Below are 27,931 nucleotides of genomic sequence, written 5' to 3'. Positions count from 1 at the left end.
CTGATGTTTGCAGTTGATTAGTATTTAACAGTTTTAACTCGATGTTTCAATCTTTGAGAATATATGCTGTTAATATACTTCATGCAACTTGAAAATGACCTTTTTTTTCATACTACCTAATAAGAAGGGCGTATCTCTAAGGTGACCTTAATTATCTTTCCCAGTTTCTATTGTCCTTTTTTGTTTGTATTTGAATGTGGTATGGTTGTGTTATTACTTTGAGAACCTTGGAGTTATGAGGCTTGCAGTATAGTTGTCGAATGATATGATAGACCCTGTTTCCAATCATGAGATTTTTGGAAACAATGTTTTTTTTTTTTTTTTTGGTTCTCAGTTGTGTTTCTGGGAATTGGAAATTTATATGCAGTAGGAAGGATCTGAAATACATGAATGGTCACTTTTCTGCTAAGATGTTTTTCCTTTTTTCTGTAGTATGAAATGAGGTTTAGTTTGTTACATGTGGGGCTTAGACACTTTGAATATTATGTTCATTATGTGAATGTGTTATGTTTGCAGGTTCTTTGCAGTATATTTGATCTGTAGTGCTCTATGTCCTCTGTCTTCTGCCCATCATAATCTCATTCAAGTTTTATTCCAGGTAAGCCTTCACTGTTTTGTATAGTGGAAATGAATCATAATGTTTAGACGTATATATGAGAGTTTGCATCAGTCACAATTCAGTTGCAAAATGTGGAGAATCATGAACATATCATTAAAGCATTTACAAAATGTGGAGAATCATGAACATATCATTAAAGCATTAAAGCAATTCACTTGCATCGTAAGTTTTGTTCTTTTGGAATTTTGTTGATTTTATTGAGGTTCTATAAATTGATTCATGTAAAAGTTGTTTTATGTGATTTGTATCGTTTCACTGATGTTGATGTAAAGCTTTGTAATTTTGTTAGGGTGTTGCAATACTCGACTCTCCCTCTCAATGATGAAAATGGTTCTCCTCCTTCCGCGATTACCTCGAAAGGTAAATCCATTTCTGGTCACCTTTTTCAATTCATCATTCTGGTATTGATAACTCAGACGATTTGTTTCCATTTTGGATGCCTTCCTACGCCAGCAAGAATAAAGATTGGAAACTGATGCGAAGAATTTAAAACTGGACCCATCTATGATTTCTTATGAGTCTCTGTAATCGACTATTTCTAGAGTTTCTGGGTTTGATCAAACATCTCTAATTGTATAGAAAGAGGACAAAAGGAATATGCTTTAGGCTGGCCTCGCCCATCATGTCATTTCTCTAGTAAGCAATTTTCATTTTCAATTTGAGTTACTTGATCACTGTTTTTTGAGTCTTTGATTTGATTAGGAGATTGTTTCTGTGGCTAATTGTAAGACAACTGAGATCAGCATTGTATGATACAGGGGAAAGTACAAACAAACACGGTTGACTACTATTTTTATTTTTATTTTAAAAAAATGAAGTTGCCAACTCAATCTCTAAAGCTCAGAGCTTCATAAGCATTTCTTCTCAGAGCTCTCTGATCACTTTTATGGCCTCCCTCCGATCTTTCTCAAAACCTGTCTCACAAAACCCACAGATTACCAGAAAACCAGCTGATCAGTCGCTTGAGTTTTGAGTCTAATTCCACGAAGCCTTACATTTCTAGGACCTGGATTACGTTATATTCAACATGGGTCGGCCAAAGAGATGAAAATAATCAGAAGCTCGAACCGAACCGAAGCTGTGACTGGTAATATTGACTCAGAATTCACTTCTTTTTTTTTTCTTCAGTTGAATAGATTCATACTCTTTAGACGATGATATTGATTTCTGGTATTTTTTTAATACAGATTCTCTGTAACTATTTCTTTCAGCTTTTATCAGTAAAGACTAACAGAGACATTTTTGTGCCAGATTACAGCATTTATGTCTCTGATGTCCCCCTGCTGACTGGCTCAGAGGTCCTTTTCTGTCTCCTTTGTCTCTTAAAAATCCCTGCATTATAAGCTTCAGTGTTCTTTAAAAGCACACTGCTGTGATCATAACGCATAAGTGTTGAGAATATATACATCCCACATGGGAAAAATGGGACCTTGCCTATGGGTTTATAAGGGTTTGGGCCACTCCATCCATTGCCAATTGGTTTTGGATGTGAACCCCAGATTACTTTATCATGGTATCAGAGCGGGTTACCCACGTGTGCATGCCAAAACGGCCACACGGGCTCCACGTCACCCAAAAAGTTGTCCACGTGTATGGCTGGAAAATTCGCCACACGTGCGGGGGCGTGTTGAGAATATATACATCCCACATGGGAAAAATGGGACCTTGCCTATGGGTTTATAAGGGTTTGGGCCACTCCATCCATTGCCAATTGGTTTTGGATGTGAACCCCAGATTACTTTATCAATAAGAGTGTCGTAATAGTTAGTTGGACAATTCTGGAGTATTATGGACTTAATGGTGATTCAGTGATTGAAATATACCATGATTGAAAATGATAATAATTTTGTTGAAGGTTGAGTATTTCTCCGTTTTAATTTAATTTGTTCGTCTCTAGAAAGGCAATGGAAAGGCTAAAAACAAACCGCAAAAATCGAAAGGGTACACGAGTTTCTAGCCATGTACTCTAGCATTTTTGGAGGAATAACAACAGATACAGCTACTATGGTTATCCTTATTGATGATCACATGGTCCGCAGAGGGCATGGGGTTTTCAACACTGCTGTTATAAGGGATGGGTTAGTGACTTGGTGCTTACACACTCTATTTGGATGATCTTAAATGTTCTACAACTATATTTTCAGTGCTTTTGAATATTTAACATGAGAACAGGTAATGATTTTATGTGTATGTGCTTTTGTCTACATTTTAGATATCTGTACTAGCTGGACCAGCATATTGACCGTATTTTGAGGTCAGCATCCATGGCCAAAATTGGCTTACCTTTTGATCAAGAAAGCATTAGAAGAATGCTCATACAAACAGTGTGTGCTTTCATGTGCAAAACAGGATAACTGAGGTACTGGCTCTCAGCAGGACCTGGTGATTTTCAGTTGTCTCCCTCTGGCTGCAATCAGCCAGCTCTTTATGCTGTTGTAGTCCAAGAGAAATCACCTTTTAGTTCAAAGGGTGAGTAGTAACTTCATCGATCCCTGTAAAACCACCCCAATTTGTGGATATGAAGAGTGTGAATCATCTTCTAAATGTGCTTTCAGAGATGGGGGCTGAAGAAAAAGGTGCCTTTGCAGCGATTTGGCTGGATGCTGATGGATTTATTGCGGAAGGGCCTTACATGATTGTGGCTTTTGTTATAAAAGGAACTTCTGATGCCTCAGTTTGACAAAATACCAAGTGGCTGCACGGCTAAGAGAGTTTTGGCGCTTGCAGAAGGCCTGCTGAAGGAGGGTAAGCTTCAGGGAGTGAGAGTCGAAAATGTGACTGTTGAGGAAGGGAAGAAGGCAGATGAGATAATGCTTATCGGCAGTGGAGTTTAGGGATAGTTTGTTACATTCTTCTTAGCAGAATACCACCATGTTGGGGGAAGACAAAGTCAAGCATATGTGATGCTGTTTCTGAGGTTCCCATCTGATCCTTGGGATGGCATTTCTGAATTAGCTAATGATTTGATTCGCGGAATGCTCTGTAAAGATCTTTCTAAGAGGCTCACCGCTCACCAGGTTTTATGTAGTTTAAGTAATGATTACAGTAACAGAGTTTTGCTCAAATTATTATACATACATCTAAGGACGGTCAGCTGTTCATAGTACTGTTCATTGTGGTGGTATTGAATGACGGTTTTGCCCTTTGTTTCAGTGTCAATTACGGGATGCCATCCTTACATAATCAAATGTGTAGATTTTGTTGGTGGTTTCCAGAGAAAGCACAGTCGAAACGGAGAGAGGGAGGGAGGGAGAGAGATAGCGAAAGAGAGCCAGAGAGAGTGGTGATTCTGTTTTGCTGTAAGGAGGAAGAAGATGTGCGTCTTGGATAGCTCTGCTGTCTACCTTTTGGGTTGGTTTTTGATTTGTGTCTTTGGTTTATAGTTTTGATTGGGGTTTTTTGCTGTGGTTGGTTTTGAATTGAATTGGGTTTTGATTTTGTAGGGGTATTGTTCGGTTTTGCTGTGAGGAGGAAGAGGACCTGCATCTTGGATAACTCTGCGTTTTGAGCCAAGGAGAAGATGAGGGATTTGGGTATAGGGTTGTGATCGATTTCAGTGAGTTCTTCTGTTTTGCTTTAAATTCAATAATTCTAGATCTTCATTGTTTGTGCAAAATCAGTAAGCTAAATCACAGCACAATTCCAATCGAAGAGAAGTATGATAAGTGGTAACTCTTAGAAAACAGTTGCTTAAAAGGAAGCATACCTGTGTATATGTCTGTATCTTAAAATTCCTTAATGCGAAGCTAGACTGATAAACAATCTGATGAGCGATTTTCTTTGGGACTGAAATCTAGCTGAATTAGTTTAGCTACTTTCAGTTTGTAGTTGATAATCCGGTTGATAAGAATGGTGTAAAAAGAAAATGTTGGATTACAAGCAAATGTTGTGTAAAAAGAAATGCACATACATTTATGCTTCTATTTCACTTTATTGTTTCTATACGCCTATTACAATGCTTATATGTAACATAATACTTTCAGAACACATTTTACTAAACCCTGTGATAGTAAACTTATGTTTTTGTTACTGTATTCATTTCACTTCTTTGCATAAAATTGATTTTTTGTCTTTGGTCTTCCTATTTCTTCTTCAACTTTGATCTTTTTGTCCATTTTTTAACTGCTGCATGCATCTATTTTGTCTTCTTTTCCCATTTTAATTCTTGAATTATGTACAGAATGAACAAATGAATCCATTTTTCTTCCAAGTTCATAATCGGGTGTGTAATTGTTATATAGTTCAAAACTGAATAATCCATTGTGTACTGCTTATCATTTTTCATTTTAAAGTATGATTGACTACATTTGATGTAGCAAGATCAATTATATTTGAAAAAAGTTACAAAGAAATCAAACTGTAGAAAATGATTCTTCATTTCTAAAACTTTTTTTTTTCCCACCATACTCATAATACCTGAATTAAAATCAAATAAACTGATCAAATTGTATTTAATAAATCTATTACAAAATGTTGAATACAACAAATCATAACATTGATATGATCAACATATAGCATTATTAGGAGCTGAAGTCATATATGTAAATTTAGCTTCATTTAGTACTTTTTGTACCTTGCGCATAGTACCATTCAGGTAAATTGATGAATTTTCTTGAAGCACATTATGTGTCGAGTAAACTCTTTTAATGTCATCGGTGAACTAAGTTACGTTCCAGCAATTCACCATTGTCGTGTTTAAAATTTTTTCACAATGTATGCGTACTTTACTGAATCATTGATCAAATCTTTAATGCTCTTTTTGTGGGTCAGCTGAAAACTTATTACATACATTCCGATGTCAGCCTTAAACTATGAAAATCTATTTTTTGAACGCTACCACAACATCTATATTGGTGGTAATGCATATTGTACTTTGTGCAGTGATCATATCAACTACATTCTCTATTCCTCTTAGCTTTTGTTCTCAACTACATTCTCTATCCTTTTAAACTTTCAGATTCTGTTTCAAAACCTGCGGCACAAATTCTAGTTTACTATATACTAAAGGAGAGTTGCTGTTCATAAGGGCCTGAAATGGAGTGACAGTTTTGCCCCTGGATTTTTCTCACAATTTCGGGTTGCCACAGAAAGTCTAGAAACCCGTCGGGCAGAGAATCGTAACCCACCCGTGTACTTGCTCTGTTTTTAGCCTCCACTGACCCTTCCAGAACCATGACTTCCAGACGTTTACTGAGTCAAATCTATAGGTAAGAGAAAAGCGATCTAGAGGGAGATAAAGAGATCAACTGTGATAGAGAGATAGAGGGATCGGGTGTGTCTTTTGCTTTGAACAAAGAGATAGAGAGAGATGCAGGAAAGGGGATTCTCACCTCATCATCTCAGTGGTTAGTTCTTTCTGAGCCGATTTGCCTTTTAATTTCTGGGCTGTTATTATGGGTTTTCGGTTTGATCTGTTGAATATTTGGGCTTTCTATTCTGATGTTGTTTACAATCTTGATATAGAGTGAAAGGGAGATAGAGTTCTGTTTGATCTTTTGTTCTTGCGAGCTTATCAAAGAAGTATTGGGAGCGACAGGATTGTTTTCTGTTCGGTGTTTGTCGGCGTAAAAGGTAGTTGCTCTGTGTGAATGTTGTTACTTTTGTTGGGTTTGGCTTTTAGGAGTATTCGATTAAGGACTCTTGGATTAGAAGGTAGTTTAGTTGATTTGATTAGTGTGCTTCATTTCGTTGTCATTTTGTTTGATTTTAGGTATATCATTATTCTGTTTCTGAAAATGACTGATGCGAGATTGGTTTCCATTTAGTTCTGTTTTAGCTTCTTTAAGTGAAAAAAGGGAAGTGTTTAAAGGGACATCCTTATTACTGCTGTGTTCAAATAGAAGAAGAAGAAGAGTAATAGATCTAAGTTTGGTTTGGAGAGTATTGTAGGTTTGGAAATTCGTGTTTTTGCTGTTATGTTCTTCTTCTTTTAGTTTTGTTTATGCTGGGGTCAGAGATATAGGTATTTGAATGGAATGGTTTTATTAATTTTGGTAACTTAAGAACTTTTATCAAATTTGGTGTTATATGATGATCATGATGACAAAGTATGGGGATGTAATGGTGGGATCATCGCTGACTTCATTTGGACCCAATGAATCCACAAGCCCACATTTCTTCTCTTACATCTTATTCCCAGAATCTCTATGCTGGGCTGCTATCACTGTGTATTATATATATATATATATATATATATATATTGTAATATGATATTATAAGCAGCAGTAGCATATTAATTGTTAGTACTGTAAGAACCAAAGATTTTCACTATCTGCAATCTACAGTGTGTCAAAACTTTACAGCATGTATATTTTTTACTGTGAAATTGTGAATTATTAGGAATGTGTTTTCAAAGAAGCAATCTTTCTGTTTTGTTTTGAATATGGTTTTCAAATGTCACGATTCCTGAAATCATGTATATTCCTAATGTATATTTTTTTATGCATCTTTATCTATTAAAAATTTCACTCATTATGTTCTATGTAGTTTGAGCTTGAAGACTGTCTATACTGAACAAGTTGGGCAGACATTTGGAGAGTTAAACATTGTGCTCTGAGGTAAATATAATCAGTTAACTATTTTAATGCACTCAGTTTATCCCCAGCGATTCCTATCTGTATGCACTGTAATCATGATAACAGTGTTAACTGAAATAATGTTAACATGACCAATTTGCATATTCACAGAAACACTAAGAGCGAAGTGGAGATCCATAGCAAGATTTGGATCGGATCAGATTTGGGAGGGATCTTTCAGAAAAAGAAGAGGTGTGGCTTACTTTTGATTTTTATGGATGTTGCATGCTTAGTTGATTGAATATACATGCAAGAATTTTACAATCAGCTTGGTCAATTGTATTGCTTCTAGAATAGTTGCTATTATGTTCGTCCTTAGTTGCTTTGCTTTCTGTTTGTCAATTGCATGAGTGCTCTTTGAATTCATCTCCGTTTTTTTTTCCTTGATATGGCTAACTTTTGTTGTTTTACATGTACTATTGTAGCCAAGTATCAGTGTACAGAAGAGGAACTGTAATGCGTTACTTTTAGTTTTGATTTGATTCTTTCTAATTTGGACTTTCTGGAGCAAATACTGGATTGTATCAGATAGTTGGGACAGTAGTATAGTTAGCTGAGAGGAGATTCATGGACTTTCTGTGCTCATTTTGTGAAGATACATATTTTCTTCGTCACTTGAACCATTTATTTGTGAATGTATAATTTAAATGATCTTAATGATAAGAAGTGAGGAAATGGTCAATCATAATTAATGAATTAACATCAGTGATCTCAAATACTTGGTGTTTACTGCAAAGTCTCACTTGGTACGAGGTTTTGGTTTTACATACAGGTCTGAAATATAGTACTATTGAAATCTGAAGAACAATAGTGAGGGGGATTTATTTTCTTTTCGTTTACACTCAGTACTTTTTATTTATTTGTATGCAGCATCGACTCTATTTTGAATGTTTCAAGTTCTTTATCTATAGTAGTTTTTTGAATAATGTTCAGATTGTTAACTTTTTTTTTTTCTTTTACGTGCAGCACTGCAATTAGGTTTTGTTGGATCTCACAATTCCTTTTCCCAATTTGGGCAGCTTCACTGGCTTTTGTTTGACTGTTAATAAATTAGGTAAAGATATTCCTCCTGAGATCGGAAAGATGGGCAGCTTGGAAGGTTAACTCTATTTCTTTCAGCAAGTTTTTTGTTTTTTTGTTGATGAGTTTGATTTTTGTATGCATTTGATTAATTTGTTGTTGATTGTGTTAAATGACTTTATGAGTATTTTTGTGTAGTTTATAAGCTTTTGTTGTGAAGAGATTTGAACTTTGTTTGTAGGAAGAAAAAGATGGACAATATAAAATAATCATGATAATTAAAACAGAAACTTATTCAGATGAGTTGTTGATAGGTTGAATGGGTTTTTTGTGTAGTTGATGTTTTAAGATTCGGGCTTCTGGAGGATACGCCATCAAACAGGTATGAGGAAGGGTGTAATGTATGTAGTACCTGCATCTTTTGCTTTCCTTAAATTCTGATATACTTTTTCTTATTTTATTTAAAAATACTGGAAATTGTAATGCCGATGGTGAGGGGAGTCCTAATGAAAGTGATTGGAAAACGCTACGGCCTCCAAGTTGTTCCAAAACATTCAATGTTGAAACTGGCTATGCTGCAAAAATTCCCATGAATTAAAGCTAGGTTCTGTTTTTCTTTGGTCGTTAGGTCTGAAGACTTTCAATTTGTCTAATTTCTGTTTGGTATGGTTTTGTTGCAGTTAGCTACCATTTGATTGGATGCAGTGGATTACTATTTGATAGAGAGCGCAAGAATTCCTCTGCTGGTATTTTTTTTTTTCATCAACAGTGTTTGATTTTTCAGAGACCTAGCTTTTTTGGTTTGATTAGGTAAATATTTGATTTAACAACTACATATTGGTTCCCAACAGTCTGATTTGTAAAGGAGGCATTCCATTTCAGCAGCTGGGTTGTCATATGGTTATTTAGGCATTGCAATGATTATTTAGGCACCAAGTACACCAAATTTCAGCATCCTTATCTTTACGGACTTGCATGTTCGATGATCAGAACTAGGCTATATATGGGCAGAAATTGCCGGCCAAATACTTCTTCCTCTGTTTGATGACCAATTTAGAAATATGTTATTACTTCAAACATAATTAACAGAATAAAGAATGATTAAGAAATAGAGAATTGAATAGACTTAGAGATTGAATAGAAGCACACGGACAATAGCAAGTTAAGAGATTTTAAAAAGCATAATGAAGAAAGTGAAAGCAGCCCAAAATATGAAGAGCCAAAGCTAAGATCCTGAAATTGAGGCCTCTTCAGACTACTATGTTAGTTTGGTTTTGATTACTTTAAATTTTATGGTACAGTGCTTGCATTGAACCAGCTATTATTCTCATTTCTTTCCCTTTTTTTTGGTTAGTGAGAATGTTTGTGACTTTGTGGTGCTAATTGCTCTTCTGTGTTCAAGTTTGTTTTTTTCTCATGAGAATTTAGTATGAGAATTGATTTTGCTTCAATTTGTAGCAGCCTGGTGATTGAGCGAAGGAGAAAAGATCGGTTTTGGGTTAGGGTTTGTGATTGAAATTATCTGCCTGTAATTCAGAGGTTGAATCGATCATTATCTTGACGTGACATGAGCGTCAAAGCGTTCATTATTAGCAAGCAAACAAACCTGCGGCATCGCGCGGGAGGAATTGCCTAGTATACATATACTAAAGTTGATCGACTGCCTGCTACTGTTACTAAGCCAGTAACAGTAGCGGCTCGAGCCGAGCTGATGATATAATCGTAATTCTGCCCTTATTTTATAAAAATTTACATCATTGCCATTCGTCCTGGGTATTTGCATCTGGAAGTCTCTATCTCCACTTCTACAGCGACAGCGACAGCGACATCGACTCTTCCAGATTATCAGGCTCATCAAGGTTTGGCTTTCTAGCTTTTGGAATTTTTGTTATCCGCCCTCTGCTGGGACTTTGACTCCCAGAGTTTTGAGCGATAGCCAGTTCATCTTTTCTATGGGTTTGGTTGATTCAGAGGCGAATTTGTGGGATGTTATTGGGTCTGGAGAGCTAAGGTTCAAAGAATTCAGGTAGCCAATTAGTTTCGTATCACTGTTTCAAGCTTTTGTTTTGTGTTTGTTGTTTGATTTTTCTGTTATTTGGAGTTTTGTTGTGGGATGTAGTGTGATTATTTGGCTTGATCTGTGGTTGTTTTGATTGATTTGGTAGTTTGATTTGATATTATACGCTTGGATTTATAATTTGGGGTTTGGTTCAATAATAAGTCCTGCATTCAAATTTGGTTGATTGGTTTTGAATTTCGGTGCATGCAATTATGGGTGCTGCATATGAAAGATGGGTATTGGTTTTTCTATCTGGGTTTGTTTTGGCATTAGAATTTGGTTCTATATAACATCAGACCTTTGTACCATTTTATAATTCTCTAATCAATTACTGGAATACTCAAGTTCAGAGTGCCCCAATACTTTCCAGGACGGCCCTCCTTCCTTTTCATCGTTGGTTCTGCAAATAAGTGACAAACTTATCAAGGGGTTATTGGGTTTTGATTTGGGGAGAAAGTGGACAAATCTGTGTGGTGGGGTTTAGAACAAATGATATGTATATCAATCCATATAGACTATGCATCAACTGGCTGCAGGAACATATGTTCATGCTGGTCTGTTGCCTAACATAAACAATTTTTATAAATAGATTTTTCCTTCTTATATAATTAGAGCTTTGGACCGCTGGACCATAATAACAATTATAATCTGTAGGTTCCTAATGGATTCTGAAGCTGAAGCTCTTGAGGAGAAGTTAATGTCGTTGCTTGGTCAGCTCTGAGCTGAGTGTGCCATTCTCGAAAGAGTGGTCTACAAGAACACGAACCAGCATAGACATTCCTCTTACTTCCAGTACCTAAAGAAGGTCTACAACTTCACACCCTGTTTATGATTGTGAATTATTTAGTAGAATTTTGCATGGAAAATTGAGAAGTGAAGAGGACAAACAAGTCTGAAACAACTAGATACAATCTCTTCTAAAAGACTGACAAAAGTTACGAAAACAGTGAAAGACTAAAGAGTTAAAGGCATCCAGTGCCAAACAAGTCGAAATTAAAAGGTGAGAGAGCAGTTAGGGGAAGGCCTTTTGCAAAATTTGAGCATCTCTGAGCGAATGGCCATGATTTGCCAAACTGTATAAGAATGAGTTAGATTCAAACTTAGCTATCTTTGTAGTTCGCATAACCATTTTCAGATATAAGATGAGGAGAATTTTAATTTTAATTTTGATTTTTTTTTTTCACACCTTGCCTATTAATTCTAACTTCTAAGTTCTAAGGTTATTACTCTGTTGTTTGGTAGCTGAGAAATTTGATGGAACACAAATAAGGAAAAGATTTCAATATACATTAAGTAATCCAAATAGCAGCAATTGGATAATTTTAGGTTGCTAAGCTTAAGTTTTTTTTTTTAATTTTTTTTTTAATTTTGTATATATATGCATGTAAATCAGGTAAGAAGGGATTTGAGGCTTTTACAATCAACTATTCAGAATTGCATTGCTTGACCGGTTCTATTTCTATCCAAACAGAGAAATATGTCACATGGATGGCAACTTTGGTCAATAATATAACATCTCTAATGCATTTAAGATGAAAAACAATAAAAAAAAAAAACTCTGCTTCCGTCTTCTTTATTTAATTTTCATGTTTGCTTAATCTGGCTTTCCTTATGGGGGATCTTCAGATTGTGAGCACCTGCAGAAGATGTAAGGGAAGAAATTTAAGCATGTATACTTGGAAAGAGAGGCAACCGATTCTGGAAGGATATTGGGCTCCGTTTCAAGACCCTCAGGGATGCCATTGAAGGTATTCCACTCTGAATTTGGTATTCCACTCTGAATTTGGTTATGTGTTGTGAATTGAAGTACTGTTGGTGTGAACATAGTATTTTGTTTGATTTGTTTGTGCCATTTGATCGATCTGTTTCAATGCGGGTGTCAATGTTTGCATTGAAAGATCAGTTCTTGATCTAATTGTTGGTCATTTCTTATTACTATGGCTATGTAATTATGTACACTGTTTGATCTGTTTGTCTGCATGAAGTTTTGTTCTTTGTTATTGGGTGTGTTGAATTCTCTGGAGCATATAGCTTGATTGTTGTTCTTGCTATTTTGCGATTCTTAGTGTATCTATATGCTCATCTATTTGTAGAAATGTTGGTTTCATGCAAAAGCTATTTATGACTTCTTATATAACTCCTGGAGGGGCCAAATTCTTTGGTTCAAAATTTCGTTCAATTTTTGGGGAAGTTTGCTCTATGGCTGTTGTTAACTGAATCATGTGTACTCATACAGAGGTTCAAAAATTTGGGGAGTGGGAAAATTCCTATATCACTAGGCGATAATTCAGTTAAGGGTGTTGAGTTCTGAAAACATTGGACAAACTTTTTCGAATTCCTTGGAAGCACAGATATTGAGTTTGAAACAGCATGAGACTTATGGCAGGAAAGCTGGATGAGATTAGGGTAGACTTGAGGTGAAGGAGTCCAGGGTTGCTGAAGTGGAAGATATTGGTAATGTTAGCAACTCTTCTAAAGAAGAATCAGGCTAAGGCTTTGTAAACTCAAAACAATTTTGGAGGCAGGAAACTTTGTCTCTTATATTCAGCATTACTGTTTGCTGCTCTATTCCTATTAAATGTGTGATATATGGTGTTTTATCACTTTGATAAAATAAAAAAAGTCTTATTCAGTTTTATCATACATTATTGTAAATTGTTAGCAACAACAAATCCCACGGCAAAGCGCGGGTACCATTGCTAGTGAACACGGTCCTTTATAATCTGAGATCATTCTAGCTAGCATCTGTAATATGAGTTGAGAGTTTGGTGTAGTATGATCAGTAATTTAATATGAGTTTATTTATTTATTTATTATTATTGTTTTTTTAATAAAGGGTACCATGCCATATGTACCAGTACACTTCCAAATTTGGAACACACGTCTTCTTCCATTTGTTACTTTCTTCACCTTGATGCAGAAGCTAAAGGCTGAAATTTCAATACCAGACTACGACTTATTGGAAGAATTTAGAAAACAAATGATCGCCTTCCGATAAGTCACAAAAAAACCCGCAGCAAAGCGCGGGCTGATTGACTAGTGATACTGATGTCTTAATGCCGTTCGGACTGGGTTATGGACTTGCTGGTCCTTGTGGGAACTTATGCATGTGGTCAGTAGAACTAGGCTGATCATGGCACAGTTCGTTCTTTTTATTATTATTATTATTATTATCATCATCATCATCATCATTATTATTCTTATTCTTATTCTTATTCAATTTTAAGGCTATGTACTCTATAAGTTAACAGTGACCAGTAGATAGTTATATGAGCAAAGGAAGACAAACTGCCATATGCAATTGTACACAAAATCAGAAAAAGAAAGGTCTGTCACAATACTTATAGATTCCATGACAAAATATCTACAATAATTTGTCTAGCTACATGAAAATGATACTTATCTTAGTGCCGGTCAGACTGGGTTATGGACTTGCTATTTTTCTAGGAACTTCTGTGGTCATCAATTAATTCGGCAATGGTGATCGATCTCATTTTAGTTCAACATAAATACAAACGTGAGTGAAATCTAATCTAAACAACGAACTGACTTGCTAGTGCAGCTTTATCACCAAATGGCTAATGCATTCCTTTTCTTCTTACTCTTGATATTCTCTTCCAATATCATATTTGAAAACATTCGTGCTTGCAACCAAAGCGAACACAGCTCTCTGCTGTTCTTAGCTCTCACTCTGTCTTCTTCTCAGTTGAATTGGACTTCCGCTGATTGTTGCAATTGGGAAGGCATTACTTGTAATCGAGATGGTTGGGTCACCCATTTGCAGTTACCCTCCAAAGGGCTCAAAATAAAAGGAGGTATTTTCCCCTCATCATCACTTGCAAATCTCACACATCTCACTCACTTGAATCTCTCCCACAATGCACTCTCTGCTTCTCTAGATCAAACTGAATTCTTCTTGTCCTTGAATTATCTCGAAATCCTAGATTTGAGCTATAACCTTCTTTTTGGAGTGTTACCATCTTCTCTACCATCCAGTCATATTCGGATGGTGGATCTTTCTAGCAATCGTTTACATGGTGCAGTTTCATCTTCTTTTTTCCAAGAAGCTTGGAATTTGACTAGTTTCAATGTCAGTAACAACACCTTTTCAGGTCCTATCCCATCCTCTATTTGTCGTCCTTCTTCTTCCTCGTTATGACACCTTGATTTTTCCTTCAATAATTTCAACTATCTGGAAGGTTCATTGCCCCTATCTCTGATGAATTGCACAAACCTCGTTGAACTACGTATGGGAACCAACAACTTGGGAGGTGATATCTCCATGCTCAATTTTTCCAAATTTAGCCAACTTAGTAAACTTGACTTGTGGAAAAATAACTTCTTTGGTATCTTGCCGAGAAGCATCTACTCGTGCAAGTTCTTGAAAGCAATTCGAGTGAGCTACAATAATAATCTAGAGTTCAAATAGAGCCTGAAATTCTTTCATTGAAATCCCTGTTCTTCCTCTTACTTGGTTGGAACAAAGGTTTGACCAATGTGACGGGCAATGAAGATACTGATGGGTTGCAAACGTCTCCAAATCCTTTCCTTGGCATCTGGTTTTTTATGTGAGGAAATGCCGAACGATGTTGAAATGGCGAATTTTAATGGATTTCAAAATCTTCGACTTTTAGATTTGAGTTCATGTAACCTTAGTGGTATAATTCCCTCATGGCTATCAAAGCTGAAAATGTTACAGGTCTTGGATCTGAGTAGCAACAGAATCACAGGCTCAATTCCAAGTTAGTTGGGGACTCTTCCAAGGTTGCAAACTTTAATGCTGGGCTTCAACCAACTTTCTGGAGAATTTCCAAAGGAATTGTGTACACTACCTAAGTTAGTATCTGGACAAGCTGCAGCTCAAGTAGGTCGTTTTTTTCTTGAACTGCCTATGTACTACCAACCTGCTGAACCTAGTGCTGATGCAGTAACAAGACAGTACAATTATTTATTTTTTATCCCAGTTATATACCTAAGTCACAATTGCCCTAGTGGGAATATACCCATTGAGATCGGCCAATTGCAGCTTCTCCAACTGCTGGATCTTAGTGCTAACAACTTCTCCGGCAACATTCCAGACCAGATATCTAACCTAAAGTACATGGAGGTACTGGATCTCTCCATGAACCATTTGTCTGGAAAAATCCCGGCATCAATCACAGGTCTTAATTTCTTATCAAGTTTCAATGTCTCGCACAATAATCTTGGAGGACCAATACCATCAAGCACTCAACTCCAGAGTTTCAATGCTTCTGCATTTGAGGGGAATCTGAAACTTTGTGGTGCCCTACTTCCAAATAAGTGTCAGACAACAGAGGGGTCTGATGCACCTGATATGAGCACCCAAGATGCAGACACCAGGAGCAATAAAGGGCTCCACTTTCAAGCATTATATCGTTGTAATATTTTATTTTCAATAAAGGGCAGACCTCATTTTACTCAAAAAAAAAAAAAAAAAACAATTGCTATTATTATGTATCACTATATAATATATGTTGATTCTCCCTCGTGTATGGAGATGGATGATGGAGGCTTTATGATTAAGTAATTGGTCTAATTATGCAAATCGGACCCTGGTCTAATTATGCCCAACTTTCAAGGCATTGTATCGTTGTAATCTTATATATTCAATAAATGGTTGACCTCATTTTACTCAAAAAAAAAAAAAAAAAACAATTGCTATTATTATGTATCAATATATTATTTCTCCCTCGTGGATGGAGATGGATGATGGAGGCTTTATGATTAAGTAATTGGTCTAATTATGCAAATCGGACCCTGGTCTTAATGTTAACTATTGTTAAATTGGACAGTACCGAAAAAGCCATTGTTAATTAGTGCATGCTAATGTGAACGTTCAGTAGTTTATCAGTTTCAACTTTCGACCATAGCCATTATTGACCGCACGGTTCAACCGTCCAAAAAATGAACAAGTCTTTTAGAACATTGATGTGTTCGAGTCCATCATTAAATATATATATTTAATATATATATATATATATATGTATATAGCTTTCTTGATGACGGTGACATCGGCCCCCACGTCAGTGACGCCTTCCTCAATGACCACGACATCGACTCTGACATCGGTGACACCTTTCACTAGGACCGTGACACCAGCCCCGACGTTAGTGACGCCTTTCTCAATGACCACGACGCCGGCCCCGACGTTGGTAATGCCCTTCTCAATACGGTGACGCTTGCTTCGATGTAGATGACCGTTGTCGGTGTTTCAATGGCTGCGACGTATATTTCACTTCCTCACATGCCCCTTGTTTTTCTTTTTTGAGCGTGCTGATCCTCAGGAAGAAAAACAGAACGAGAACGCAATGCATTGGGCAATTCAAAATTGAGAGCCAATATACTTGGCGATGAGCTGGCTATCTAATAAACGTTAAACAAAAACAATGTATTAGGGAATTTGAAACCAAACTGTATAGGACGATTTCCCTCCACGCACTGCTTCTTAGCATCTTCTGAGGATGGGATTGCCCCTATGCCTTGAGAGGCTCAGATTCATTACCAATCTTGTAATAACCTCCATATCCTGCAAGGGTAAGATCCATAATCTCGTCACACCCCCGCTTGTAGAGAGGGCAAAGTCCATTATCTCACCCCTGCTGGGAGCGTGGGTGAGGAACGCCATCGCGAGGGTGTGGTCCATCATCCCACCCCTGCCTGCAATGAGGGTGAGGCATGCCATCCCACCCCCGCGTTCAGCGAGGGTGTGGTTCATCATCCCAACCCCACTTGTAGTGAGGGTGAGGCATGCCATCCCACCCGCGTGTTGAGCAAGGGTGTGGTCCATCATCCCACTCTTGCCTGCAGCAAGGGTGAGGCACGCCATCCTACCCCCGCCTGGAGTAAGGGTATGGTCCATCATCCCAACCCCGCATGCAGTGAGGGTGAGGCACGCCATCCTACCCTTGCTTGCAACAAGGGTGTGGTCCTACCAGCCCATCCCTACGGTCAACGAGGGTTAGGTCCAGAAGGTCACACAAGTTAATCAAACAATATTTCTGTCACTTCGGCCACTAGCCTCAATTGCATTTTGAGATTAATTGTAAACCAAAATCACAAGAGTAATTGCTAAATACTGGTCTGTGTTACTTGGGTTGGTGCCCATTCGCTAATTTGAAGAGAGACTTATCGATGTCCCCTCAAATTTCAGCTGCGAGCTCTCGAGGACCGGCTCGCTTGCATTCATCGATCACTTTCTTCATCTTATTGCGTCATGAATCAGTGCTGACAGTGCATGTTTTCTTGGATTGGCCTGTATTGGCTCCTCCAGTTATTCTTCTATTCAGTGTGTCGTCTAACCCTAGATGAGAGGTCCGTCGAAGCCTTTGTTGGTGGCGCTTCTGACACCTACGTTTATTACTTCATTGGCTTAGCAAGTGCCGTCGCTGGCCTCACTGCTGCCTCAATCTTTGTGTCTTATTGATCAGAGGAAAGTTCAGATCTCTGATTAGGTTTGAAGCAAATTTGTTTGGGGATCGAATTTCATCACTGCCAGTCCTCAGTGACAGAAATGGGGCTTCTTGAGGTGCAGCTCCTGCCAGGGAAAAGTGTTCCTATAGACAGCGCCACTTGTTGGTGACAAAAAATTTCAAAGAGGATTTTGACACATCAATGAATGCAGACTGGAGCTAGAGTTGACCGGGAATAATCGAGAAGCTTATTTTTTAGGGTTGACTTGAAGTTTGACCGTCGGCTTGAGGAGGAGGGGGGTACCTGCAAAAAACCCTCTGATGCCTAAGTCAGTATGTTTCTTAGTCAAGAGAAGTAGAATAAGTTGGAATGAGCTGGTTTACCTTGACGTTAGGCCGCCCTTATATAGTTGATGATTTACTTGGGGGACAAGCCGCTACTATTCCTGCTTTTATGGTTGCAATTACTTACATACTTATAACGATGATTAATGCTTAATTAACGACGGTTAATCATGACACAATTACGACGGTCATTCACCGAGCATTCGTAGTCATAATCATTACGTGTAGTTATTATCGTAGTTAAAGCAGTAATAATCGCCACTTATGACCGACATTTATTACCATACTAACTGCGGAGCTAATTGCCTTAATTGCAGGTCTAGTAGTTGACCACTCCCACATATTTCCATTGTGCTTGGTTTCATTATAGGTTTTTGGGGAGTTTGTGGTCCTTTGATGCTTAAAAAGACATGGAGATATGCATATTTTTCAAAACCTAGAAAATGCTAAAAATAAGTCATTGTGATGGTAAGAGTACATGTGAAAAGGACGAAACACATAAATTAGAAGCTAGCTAGCGATAATTGCGCCTACTTTGGTGTTTTGATTTGTTGGTTCTCAAAATAATTATATCTTTTTTTTAATTCTTTTCTGTTTTCTTAAACTTCAGTCATGCTTTTATTGATAATAGGAGCCTCTTTATATAGAGGATTATAAGACATAGAATCAGAGTTGTACAAGAAAAGACAATCGTACAATTAATTGGATATCTATGAGTATCTCCGAGAATAACCCTATTACAACTAGGTCAAGTAAGCTAGAGTTTAGGCCAGACACATATTCTGAATTTACTTGAACATTTTCTTTATTTATTTATTTTTTGAATTTTGAGGCTATATATGTACCCTCCAAGTTAACAGTGACCAGTAGATAATTATATGAGCAAAGGAAGACAAGCTAACTTATGCAGTTGTACACAAAATCAGGAAAAGAAAGGTCTCTGTTACAAAACTTGGCTATAGATTCCATGACAAAATTTCCATAATTTGTCTGTATGAAAATGACACCTATCTTTCTTAATGCCGGTTAGACTGGGTTATGGACTTCAGGACTTGCTGATTCTTCTGGGAACTTCTGCATGTGGTCATCAATTAATTTGGCAATGCTGATCGACCTCATTTTAGTTCAATATAAATACAAACATGAGTGAAATCTGATCCAAACAATGAACTGACCTGCTAGTGCAGCTTTATCACCAAATGGCTAATGCATTCCTTTTCTTCTTGCTCTTGATATTCTCTTCCAATATCATTTTTGAAAACATTCATGCTTGCAACCAAAGCGAACGCAGCTCTCTGCTGTCCTTCGCTCTCACTCTGTCTTCTCCTCAGTTAAATTGGACTTCCGCTAATTGTTGCAATTGGGAGGGAATCACATGTAATCAGGGTGGACAGATCACCCATTTGCAATTACCTTCCAAAGGACTTAAACTCAAAGAAGGTATTTTTCTATCGTCATCACATGGAAATCTCACACATCTCACACACTTGAATCTCTCCCACAATTCACTTTATGGTACTCTAGATCTAACTGAACTCTTCTTGTCCTTGAATGATCTCGAAATCCTAGATTTGAGCTATAACCTTTTCTTTGGAGTGTTACCATCTTCTCTACCATCTAATCATATTCGGATTGTGGATCTTTCCAGCAATCATTTACATGGTGCAATTCCATCTTCTTTTTTCCAAGAAGCTTGGAATTTGATTAGTTTTAATGTCAGTAACAACACCTTTTCAGGTCCTATCCCATCCTCTATTTGTCATCCTTCTTCTTCCCCGTTACAACACCTTGATTTTTCCTTTAATAATTTCAGTGGTAGTGTATCTTCTGGATTGGGGAAGTGTTCCAAACTGCAGGTCTTCCGTGCTGGTCACAATTACCTGTCAGGATTGCTTCCAGAAGATATCTTTAAATCTACCACACTTGAAGTGATTTTACTACCTCTAAATTCATTGTATGGAGCAGTGAGTGAGAGAATTTCCAACCTTACCAACCTTACAACCCTTGACCTCTCCTATAACCAATTGAGTGGTGTGCTTCCTTTCCATCTTGGGAAGCTCTCCAAGTTGAAACACATACTCCTTGATTTCAACAATCTGGAAGGTTCATTGCCTCTATCTCTGATGAATTGCACAAACCTTGTTGAACTACGTATGGGAGCCAACAACTTGGGAGGTGATATCTCCATGCTCAATTTTTCCAAACTTAGCCAACTTAGTAAACTCGACTTGCGAAAAAATAATTTCTTTGGTATCTTGCCGAGAAACCTCTACTCGTGCAAGTTCTTGAAAGCAATTCGAGTGGCCGACAATAATCTAGAGTTTCAAATAGAGGCTGAAATTATTTCATTGAAATCCCTGTCCTTCCTCTCACTTGGTTGGAACAAACGTTTCACCAATGTGACAGGGGCAATGAAGATACTGATGGGTTGCAAACGTCTTGTAGTCCTATCATTATCATCTAGTTTTTTAGGTGAGGAAATGCCGAACGGTGTTGAAATGGCGGATTTTAATGGATTTCAAAATCTTCGACTTTTAGATTTGAGTTTATGTAACCTTAGTGGTATAATTCCTTCATGGCTATCGAATCTGAAAAAGTTACAGATCTTGAGTTTGAGTTACAACAGAATCACTGGCTCAATTCCAAGTTGGTTGGGGACTCTTCCAAAGCTGCAAACTTTAATGATGGAATTCAACCAACTTTCTGGAGGATTTCCAAAGGAAATGTGCACACTACCTATGTTGGCATCTGAACAAGCTGCAGCTCAAGTAGGTGGTATTTATCTCGAACTGCCTATCTATTATAACAGTCCTAGAGCTGATGCAGCATTATTACAGTACAATTACATTTATAACCCATCTATATACCTAAGTCACAATTGCCTTAGTGGGAATATACCTATTGAGATTGGCCAATTGCAGCTTCTCCGACTGCTGGATCTTAGTGCTAACAACTTCTCCGGCAACATTCCAGACCAGATATCTAACTTGAAGCACATAGAGATACTGGATCTCTCCATGAACCATTTGTTTGGAAAAATCCCGGCATCATCCACAGGTCTTAATTTCTTATCAAGTTTCAATGTCTCGTACAATAATCTCGGAGGACCAATACCATTAAGCACTCAACTCCAGAGTTTCAATGCTTCTGCATTTGAGGGGAATCTGAAACTTTGTGGTGCCCCACTACCAAATAAGTGTCAGACAACAGAGGGGTCTGATGCACCTGATATGAGCACCGAAGATGTAGACACCAAGGAGCATCAAACTCCATGGTTTTATATTTCTGTTGCACTTGGGTTCATTACAGGATTTTGGGGAGTCTGTGGTCCTTTAGTGCTTATGAGAAATTGGAGGTATGTATATTACCACTTCCTAGACAATGTACAAGACAGGTTCCATGTGATGATAGCAAAGCGTACGGTAAGCATGAAGAGAAGGTTTGGTTAGAAGTTAGATAGTAGACATAGTACTCTACTATTATTGTAATAATCATAATAAAAAATTCATGTGCACATATATTGTACTCTACTATTAGTACTTTGGTTATAAGTGAAGGAATGGATGGATTTCAAAACTTTTTAATTAGTGCGGAATTAGTTTAACCATTAAACTACTAACTAAACATAAAATCCATTCCTTTAACCCATGATCTTGGCTTATTGTGATATGTATATAAACATAGCATGCATAGTAAGGAAGAACAAAGAGGTAGTTTATGTTCTACTCACCCTTGGAGCGTGATCTCAATCCGATCCAAGTGAACCACCAAAGTTCCTCTCCTTGATCCCTCCTTGTGTGTGTTTCCTCCACCTTGAAGCACCTTGAATTAAGAACTCCTTCTTGTGCTTGTGATCTTCTCCTTGATGTAATAAGTAAAGCCACAAAAAGATATGGCCTCTAAGGATCTTCACCAAGTGAATCAAGAGATGAAGAAAGATGAAAGAAAAGAAGAAATTATGCAAGTGTTCTTCTTTCCTTCAATTTTGTGATGGACCAAGAGAGAACTCTTTCTCTCTCTCTCTCAAAGCTGAAAATAATAGTGTGGAGACACACTTATTATTATGTCCATGCTTTCACTTTTATATAATAGGAAATAACTCCAATTACTAAAAGAAAAATATTGACTTTCATAAAGCCAATATGTTGGCTGGTCCATACATGTTATTGGGCACTAAAAATGTGTCTTGGGCTTTCATTTAAATCTCATTTAGTGAAGCCCAAATCCACACCAAAAGCCCGACAATCGTTTAGGCCCAATAGGTTCGGTTTTACCCGAAAAACCTAATTATGTCCAAATAAAAAATCTAATTAATTATTTGGTCATAACCAACTCTTGTTTAATCTTCTTCATATACAATCTCAATGATCCACTTATATGGTGTGCGATCTCTTAGGTTCTAATTAACAAGGCAGTGAAGTTTATAGAAACCATTCTATTTTGTTTACGAATCAAAAACTCCATTTTTGATTCTCCCTTGTTATTAGGATTATAAATGTTTATTAATCCTCGGGGACTTCACAAGTCATGAGTGACGTCTTGCAACATGTCATGACTACCCTAGTTAATGTAGAATGACAAAGAACCTATTCAATTGGAATTACAATACAATACGGTCCTTCTCTAACACTATGTTCTAAATCACATCATCGGGGTATGGAATTGATATGTCAATCCCCTAATGTGATTTTCATTCTTATGTGATTCTTAGAATGTGATTAAAAACTCCTTTTTAATCTCATTCAATGCTTTGGCCAAAGACTCATTGAATCACATCTTTGAACATACACCTTATTTACTTAAGGATAGAGATTCCTTATTGTACACTCACATGTCTCCATGACTGAATTGATTATACCAATGAATGCATCTATTATATCCATTAAGGGACACAATATTATTGCATCATCAAGAGATAATCCATTCACTCATAAGACAACTATGGTGTCTCAGGTCAAAGGACTAATTTGTATTATTGCAATTTAGAGTTCAAGTTTGACATGTAAGTAAGACTCCATACAAGAACTCTAATGATCGCGTTCAGTGTACTCTTTAAATTAAGAGCACCCACATACTTATATTAGTGTCTCTACACAAATGACAAGAGACATATCATCCTCCATATTGAGCATACATAGTATGTGCTAGTCTTTCCAGATTATCAATGTCCAAGTGATAATCCTATGACTAGGAACTTTTTAGGATAAGAGTGTGAAAGAGTAAAGGTCTCACACATCTAACTCTTTAGATTACTTTCTCTTTAACTCATATTCCTTGGACCTTGTTCAATCAAATATCAAATATAAGCAATGAACAATAAACTTGCCCTTTTGATTAATAATAATTACATCAAAATGATTGTTTTAGGACACAATTCCTTCAATCTCCCACTTGTACTAAACCCAATCAGCCATGAAATGTACACCCATCTTCTCAAGATGTTGTTCTAGCTTTGCTTGTGATAAGGGCTTAGTGAATGGATCTGATATGTTATCAACAGATGCTACTTTGAGAATGTTAATGTCTCCACGATTAACAATCTCCCTTATGATATGGAAGCGTCTTTCGATGTGTTTGGATTTTTGATGAGACCTTGGTTCCTTGGCTTGAGCAATTGCCCCATTGTTGTCACAGTAAAGTGGAATCGGTGACTCAATGGTAGGAACAACATCAAGTTCAGTGATGAACTTTTTCATCCAAACTGCTTCCTTTGCAGCCTCTGATGCTGCAATGTATTCTGCCTCAGTAGTGGAATCTGCAGTAACGCTTTGTTTGCAGCTTCTCCAATTTACTGCACCTCCATTCAAGGTGAAGACAAACCCTGATGTGGATTTTCTGTCATTCACATCAGATTGAAAATCTGAGTCTGTGTATGCTTCCACTTGCAACTCTGATTGCAAATCACCACCTCCATAAACGAGGAATAAATCTTTAGTCCTTCTCAAGTACTTAAGGATATTCTTAACAGCATTCCAGTGTTCTAAACCTGGATTGGACTGATATCGACTAGTTATGCTTACGCCGTAACTGATATCAGGTCTTGTGCATAGCATCGCATACATGAGGCTCCCTATTGCAGATGCATATGGGATCTTGCTCATCTTTTGCACTTCCTCAATCGTTTGTGGGCACATTTTCTTAGAAAGGTGAATGCCATGTCTGACAGGCAGAAAACCCTTCTTAGATTGTTCCATGTGAAATCTATTCAACACTTTGTCTATGTACAAGGATTGAGATAATCCAATTAATCTCCTTGATCTATCTCTGTAGATTTTTATTCCTAGTACATAGGCAGCTTCTCCAAGATCCTTCATAAGGAAGGTCTTGGACAACCAAACTTTAATTGAAGATAACATTCCTACATCATTCCCAAATAGTAGGATGTCATCTACATAAAGTACAAGGAACACAACAGCACTCCCACTGACCTTCTTGTAAACACAAGGTTCATCCATGTTTTGTGTGAAACCAAAAGATTTGACTGCATCATCAAAACGGATGTTCCAACTCCTTGAAGCTTGCTTGAGTCCATAGATGGACCTATGAAGCTTACACACTTTATGAATGTCATCTTTAGACGCAAAGCCTTCAGGTTGATCCATATAAAGCTCTTCCTCAAGGTTGCCATTCAGAAAGGCAGTCTTTACGTCCATTTGCCATATTTCATAATCATAGTGAGCTGCTATAGCAAATAATATCCGAATAGATTTAACCATGGCAACAGGAGAGAACGTATCTTCATAGTCAATGCCCTCTCTTTGCTTATAGCCCTTTGCCACCAACCTTGCTTTGTAGGTTTCTATTTTACCATCTGAACCTATCTTTTTCTTGAAGACCCATTTGTTTCCAATTGGTCTAATACCAGGTGGAGGGTCAACGAGAGTCCAGACTTGATTGGTATACATAGAGTCAATCTCGGATTCCATGGCTTCTTGCCATTGCTTTGAGTCAACATTTGACATTGCTTCATTATAACTAGAAGGATCATACAGGTTTTCATTGTCACCAAGGAGATTTAACTCCCCAAGGCTTTCATGACACAAACCATACCTCTTGGGAGGTATCCGGATCCTACTAGAAATTCTTGGAGTTTGTGTTATAGTTGGTTCAGGAAGTTGTTCAATGAGAAATAGAGTGTTAGTTTGTGGCTTGTTGGACACTTCCTTGAGTTCTACCATTTGCTCAACATTTCCATCAAGGACGTAGTCCCTTTCAAGGAAAGTGGCATTCCTGCTAACAAACACCTTTTGTTCTTCAGGTTGATAGAAATAATATCCTAAACTATCTTTAGGATATCCCACAAATAAACACTTGCTTGATCTAGCTTCAAGCTTGCCTGCTTCTAGTCTTTTGACATAAGCTGGACAACCCCAAATCTTAATATGATTGAGACTTGGTTTCTTCCCATGCCACATCTCATATGGTGTAAGAGGGACAGACTTGGAAGGCACTCTATTCAACAAATAAATTGCTGTTTGAAGTGCATATCCCCAAAAGGATATAGGTAAATCAGTATAGCTCATCATGGAACGAACCATGTCTAACAAAGTTCGATTTCTCCTTTCAGAGACACCATTGAGTTGTGGTGTTCCAGGAGGAGCTAATGAAGAAACAATGCCTTCTTGTTTGAGATAATCAATAAACTCATTGCTTAAGTATTCACCTCCTCGATCAGATCTTAGAGCCTTAATACTCTTGTCGGTTTGTTTCTCAACTTCATTCTTAAATTCTTTGAACATTTCAAAGGCTTCAGATTTGTGCTTCATAAGGTATATATAACCAAACCGAGAGTAGTCATCGGTAAAGGTTATGAAGTATGAGAATCCACCTCTACTAATAGTGGACATGGGACCACATACATCGGTATGTATTAGGCCTAAGAGTTCTTTAACTCTTGTTCTTTGTCCACCATAATGTGACTTGGTCATTTTTCCTTTTAGACAAGACTCACAAGTAGGCATAGGATCAGATCCTAATGACTCTAAGTATCCATTTTTGGATAATTTGTGAATTCTATCTTGGCTAATATGACCAAGTTTAAGGTGCCACATCTTAATGGGGTTAACCGTTTCTCGAGTTCTCTTAGATCCCAAAGCATTTTCCTTCATACAGTTAATACTACCATCTAAAGCTAGATGAAAGAGACCATCAATAATATTAGCATGACATATCATGCGTTCATTAATAGATACAAAACCACTTAGTTTATCAAAAACTACTCTATAACCATCCTTCAAAAGCATGGAGATGGAGATAAGGTTCTTTATACATATAGGAAGATAAAGACAATTATTTAACTCCAATGTATCTCCTGATGGTAACTTCAAAATATAAGTCCCCACGGCTTTGGCATCAACTCTTGTACCATTTCCTACACGCAGGAAAATTTCTCCAGCTTTAAGCTTCCTTGCTCCCACTAGGTCCTGCAACGAAGTGCAAACATGGTGGGATGCACCTGAATCAATTATCCAAGTGGAAGTATTATTAACTGTAAATATTGATTCAATCACATTGATCATACCTTCTGTTGAAGACTTGTTCTTCAAGGATGCAAGATAAGCTTTGCAATTCCTCTTCCAGTGCCCATCTTTGTTGCAAAAGAAACAAATACCTTTTGGTTCCTTTTGTTCCTTCTTCTTCTTCTTTTGGACTACTCCCTTAGGCTTTATCACTTGTTTCTTCTTCCCTTTGCCTTTACATTTGGACTTACTGGATGAAGAAGAAGCGATAATAGCCGCACTCCCACTCTCTTTCTTAATTTGCTTCTCAGCTGTTACCAGCATATTGAGAAGATCAGAAAGAGTATGATCCATTTGTTGCATATTATAGTTCATTATGAACTGAGAAAATGAATCATCTAGGGAGGAAAGAAGAAGATCTTGAGCTAGCTCCGCATCAAGTGCAAATCCAAGGTCTTGAATTTGCTCAATAAGGCCTATCATTTTTAGACCATGTTGATGAACAGGTGCACCCCTCACATGCTTTGTCTTAACAAGCTCATTGACTACTGTGAAGCGCACATTTCTATTTCTCTCACCAAACAATTCAGTGAGATGAAGTAATATAGAACTGGCGCTATCCATATTCTCATGTTGCTTCTGAAGTTGTGAGTTCATGGATGCAAGCATAACACATTTAGCTTGCGTGTCATCATCCTTATGCTTTTGATAAGCAACATGTTGTTCATCGGTTGCATCTTGAGCCAATGGAGTGTGAGGAGGTGCATTTTGTAAGACATAAGCGATCTTATCGAATGTCAATACAATTTTCAAATTGCGGAGCCAGTCATTGAAGTTTGGGCCCTCAAGACGATTTTCATTGAGAATTTTGGTGATAGGATGTCCTGACATATTGCAGTCTACATAACATAAAATAAAAGAAGTGAGATTGATTTTAAAACCAAGTGACTCGGGTCTTAAGAATCAAATGGCACCCTCTCACTATTTTAACAAATTCCAAATCCCTCAAAGGAATTCGAGAGTATAAATTAAAACTCTTAGTGAGTATGGAAGACTCATTTTCATTAAGCCAACCGCATCATAATAGAACTATAAGTCAACTTAATTTCCATGAGAGGATACTCTTATCCAATCACATCAAATGTGAATATCCATAACTTTGGCCTCTAAAGTAAGTAAGTCTCACCATAATAGGATATTGATAACTTACTCTAGTTAAGCTATACCCATCATCTTATGCAAGTATAGAGATCAAAAATTAAATCTCATCATAATAGAATATTGACCAAGATTTGTCCCTACCTTACAACATCAAATGTTGAATAACCTCTTTTTAATCTTCCTAGCAAGAAATACCTCCGTTCGGAATGATATTCACATGCAAGAACATCTAATAGGAGATTACAATGATGGAAGGCCACAAA

At 37.3% G+C, this 27,931-nt stretch overlaps 1 protein-coding gene and 1 pseudogene across 1 annotated transcript; both read left to right on the top strand.

Annotated features, from left to right (window-relative positions):
- The first annotated feature begins 12 nt into the window (after positions 1-12).
- Positions 13-13,082, top strand: LOC112202000 (annotated as a pseudogene).
- Positions 13,083-19,247: 6,165 nt separating this feature from the next.
- LOC112201997 (receptor-like protein 2) lies at positions 19,248-21,606 on the top strand. Its single transcript, XM_040506057.1, has 2 exons — positions 19,248-19,488; positions 19,618-21,606. The coding sequence occupies exons 1-2, from the start codon at positions 19,248-19,250 to the stop codon at positions 21,495-21,497; spliced, it is 2,121 nt and encodes a 706-aa protein (XP_040361991.1). The 3' UTR covers positions 21,498-21,606.
- The last annotated feature ends 6,325 nt before the right edge of the window (positions 21,607-27,931 follow it).

This window comes from Rosa chinensis, chromosome 5, assembly GCF_002994745.2.
Source record: "Rosa chinensis cultivar Old Blush chromosome 5, RchiOBHm-V2, whole genome shotgun sequence".
In the NCBI taxonomy this organism is placed as follows: domain Eukaryota; kingdom Viridiplantae; phylum Streptophyta; class Magnoliopsida; order Rosales; family Rosaceae; genus Rosa; species Rosa chinensis.
This window is presented reverse-complemented; position numbering and strand designations above follow the sequence as displayed.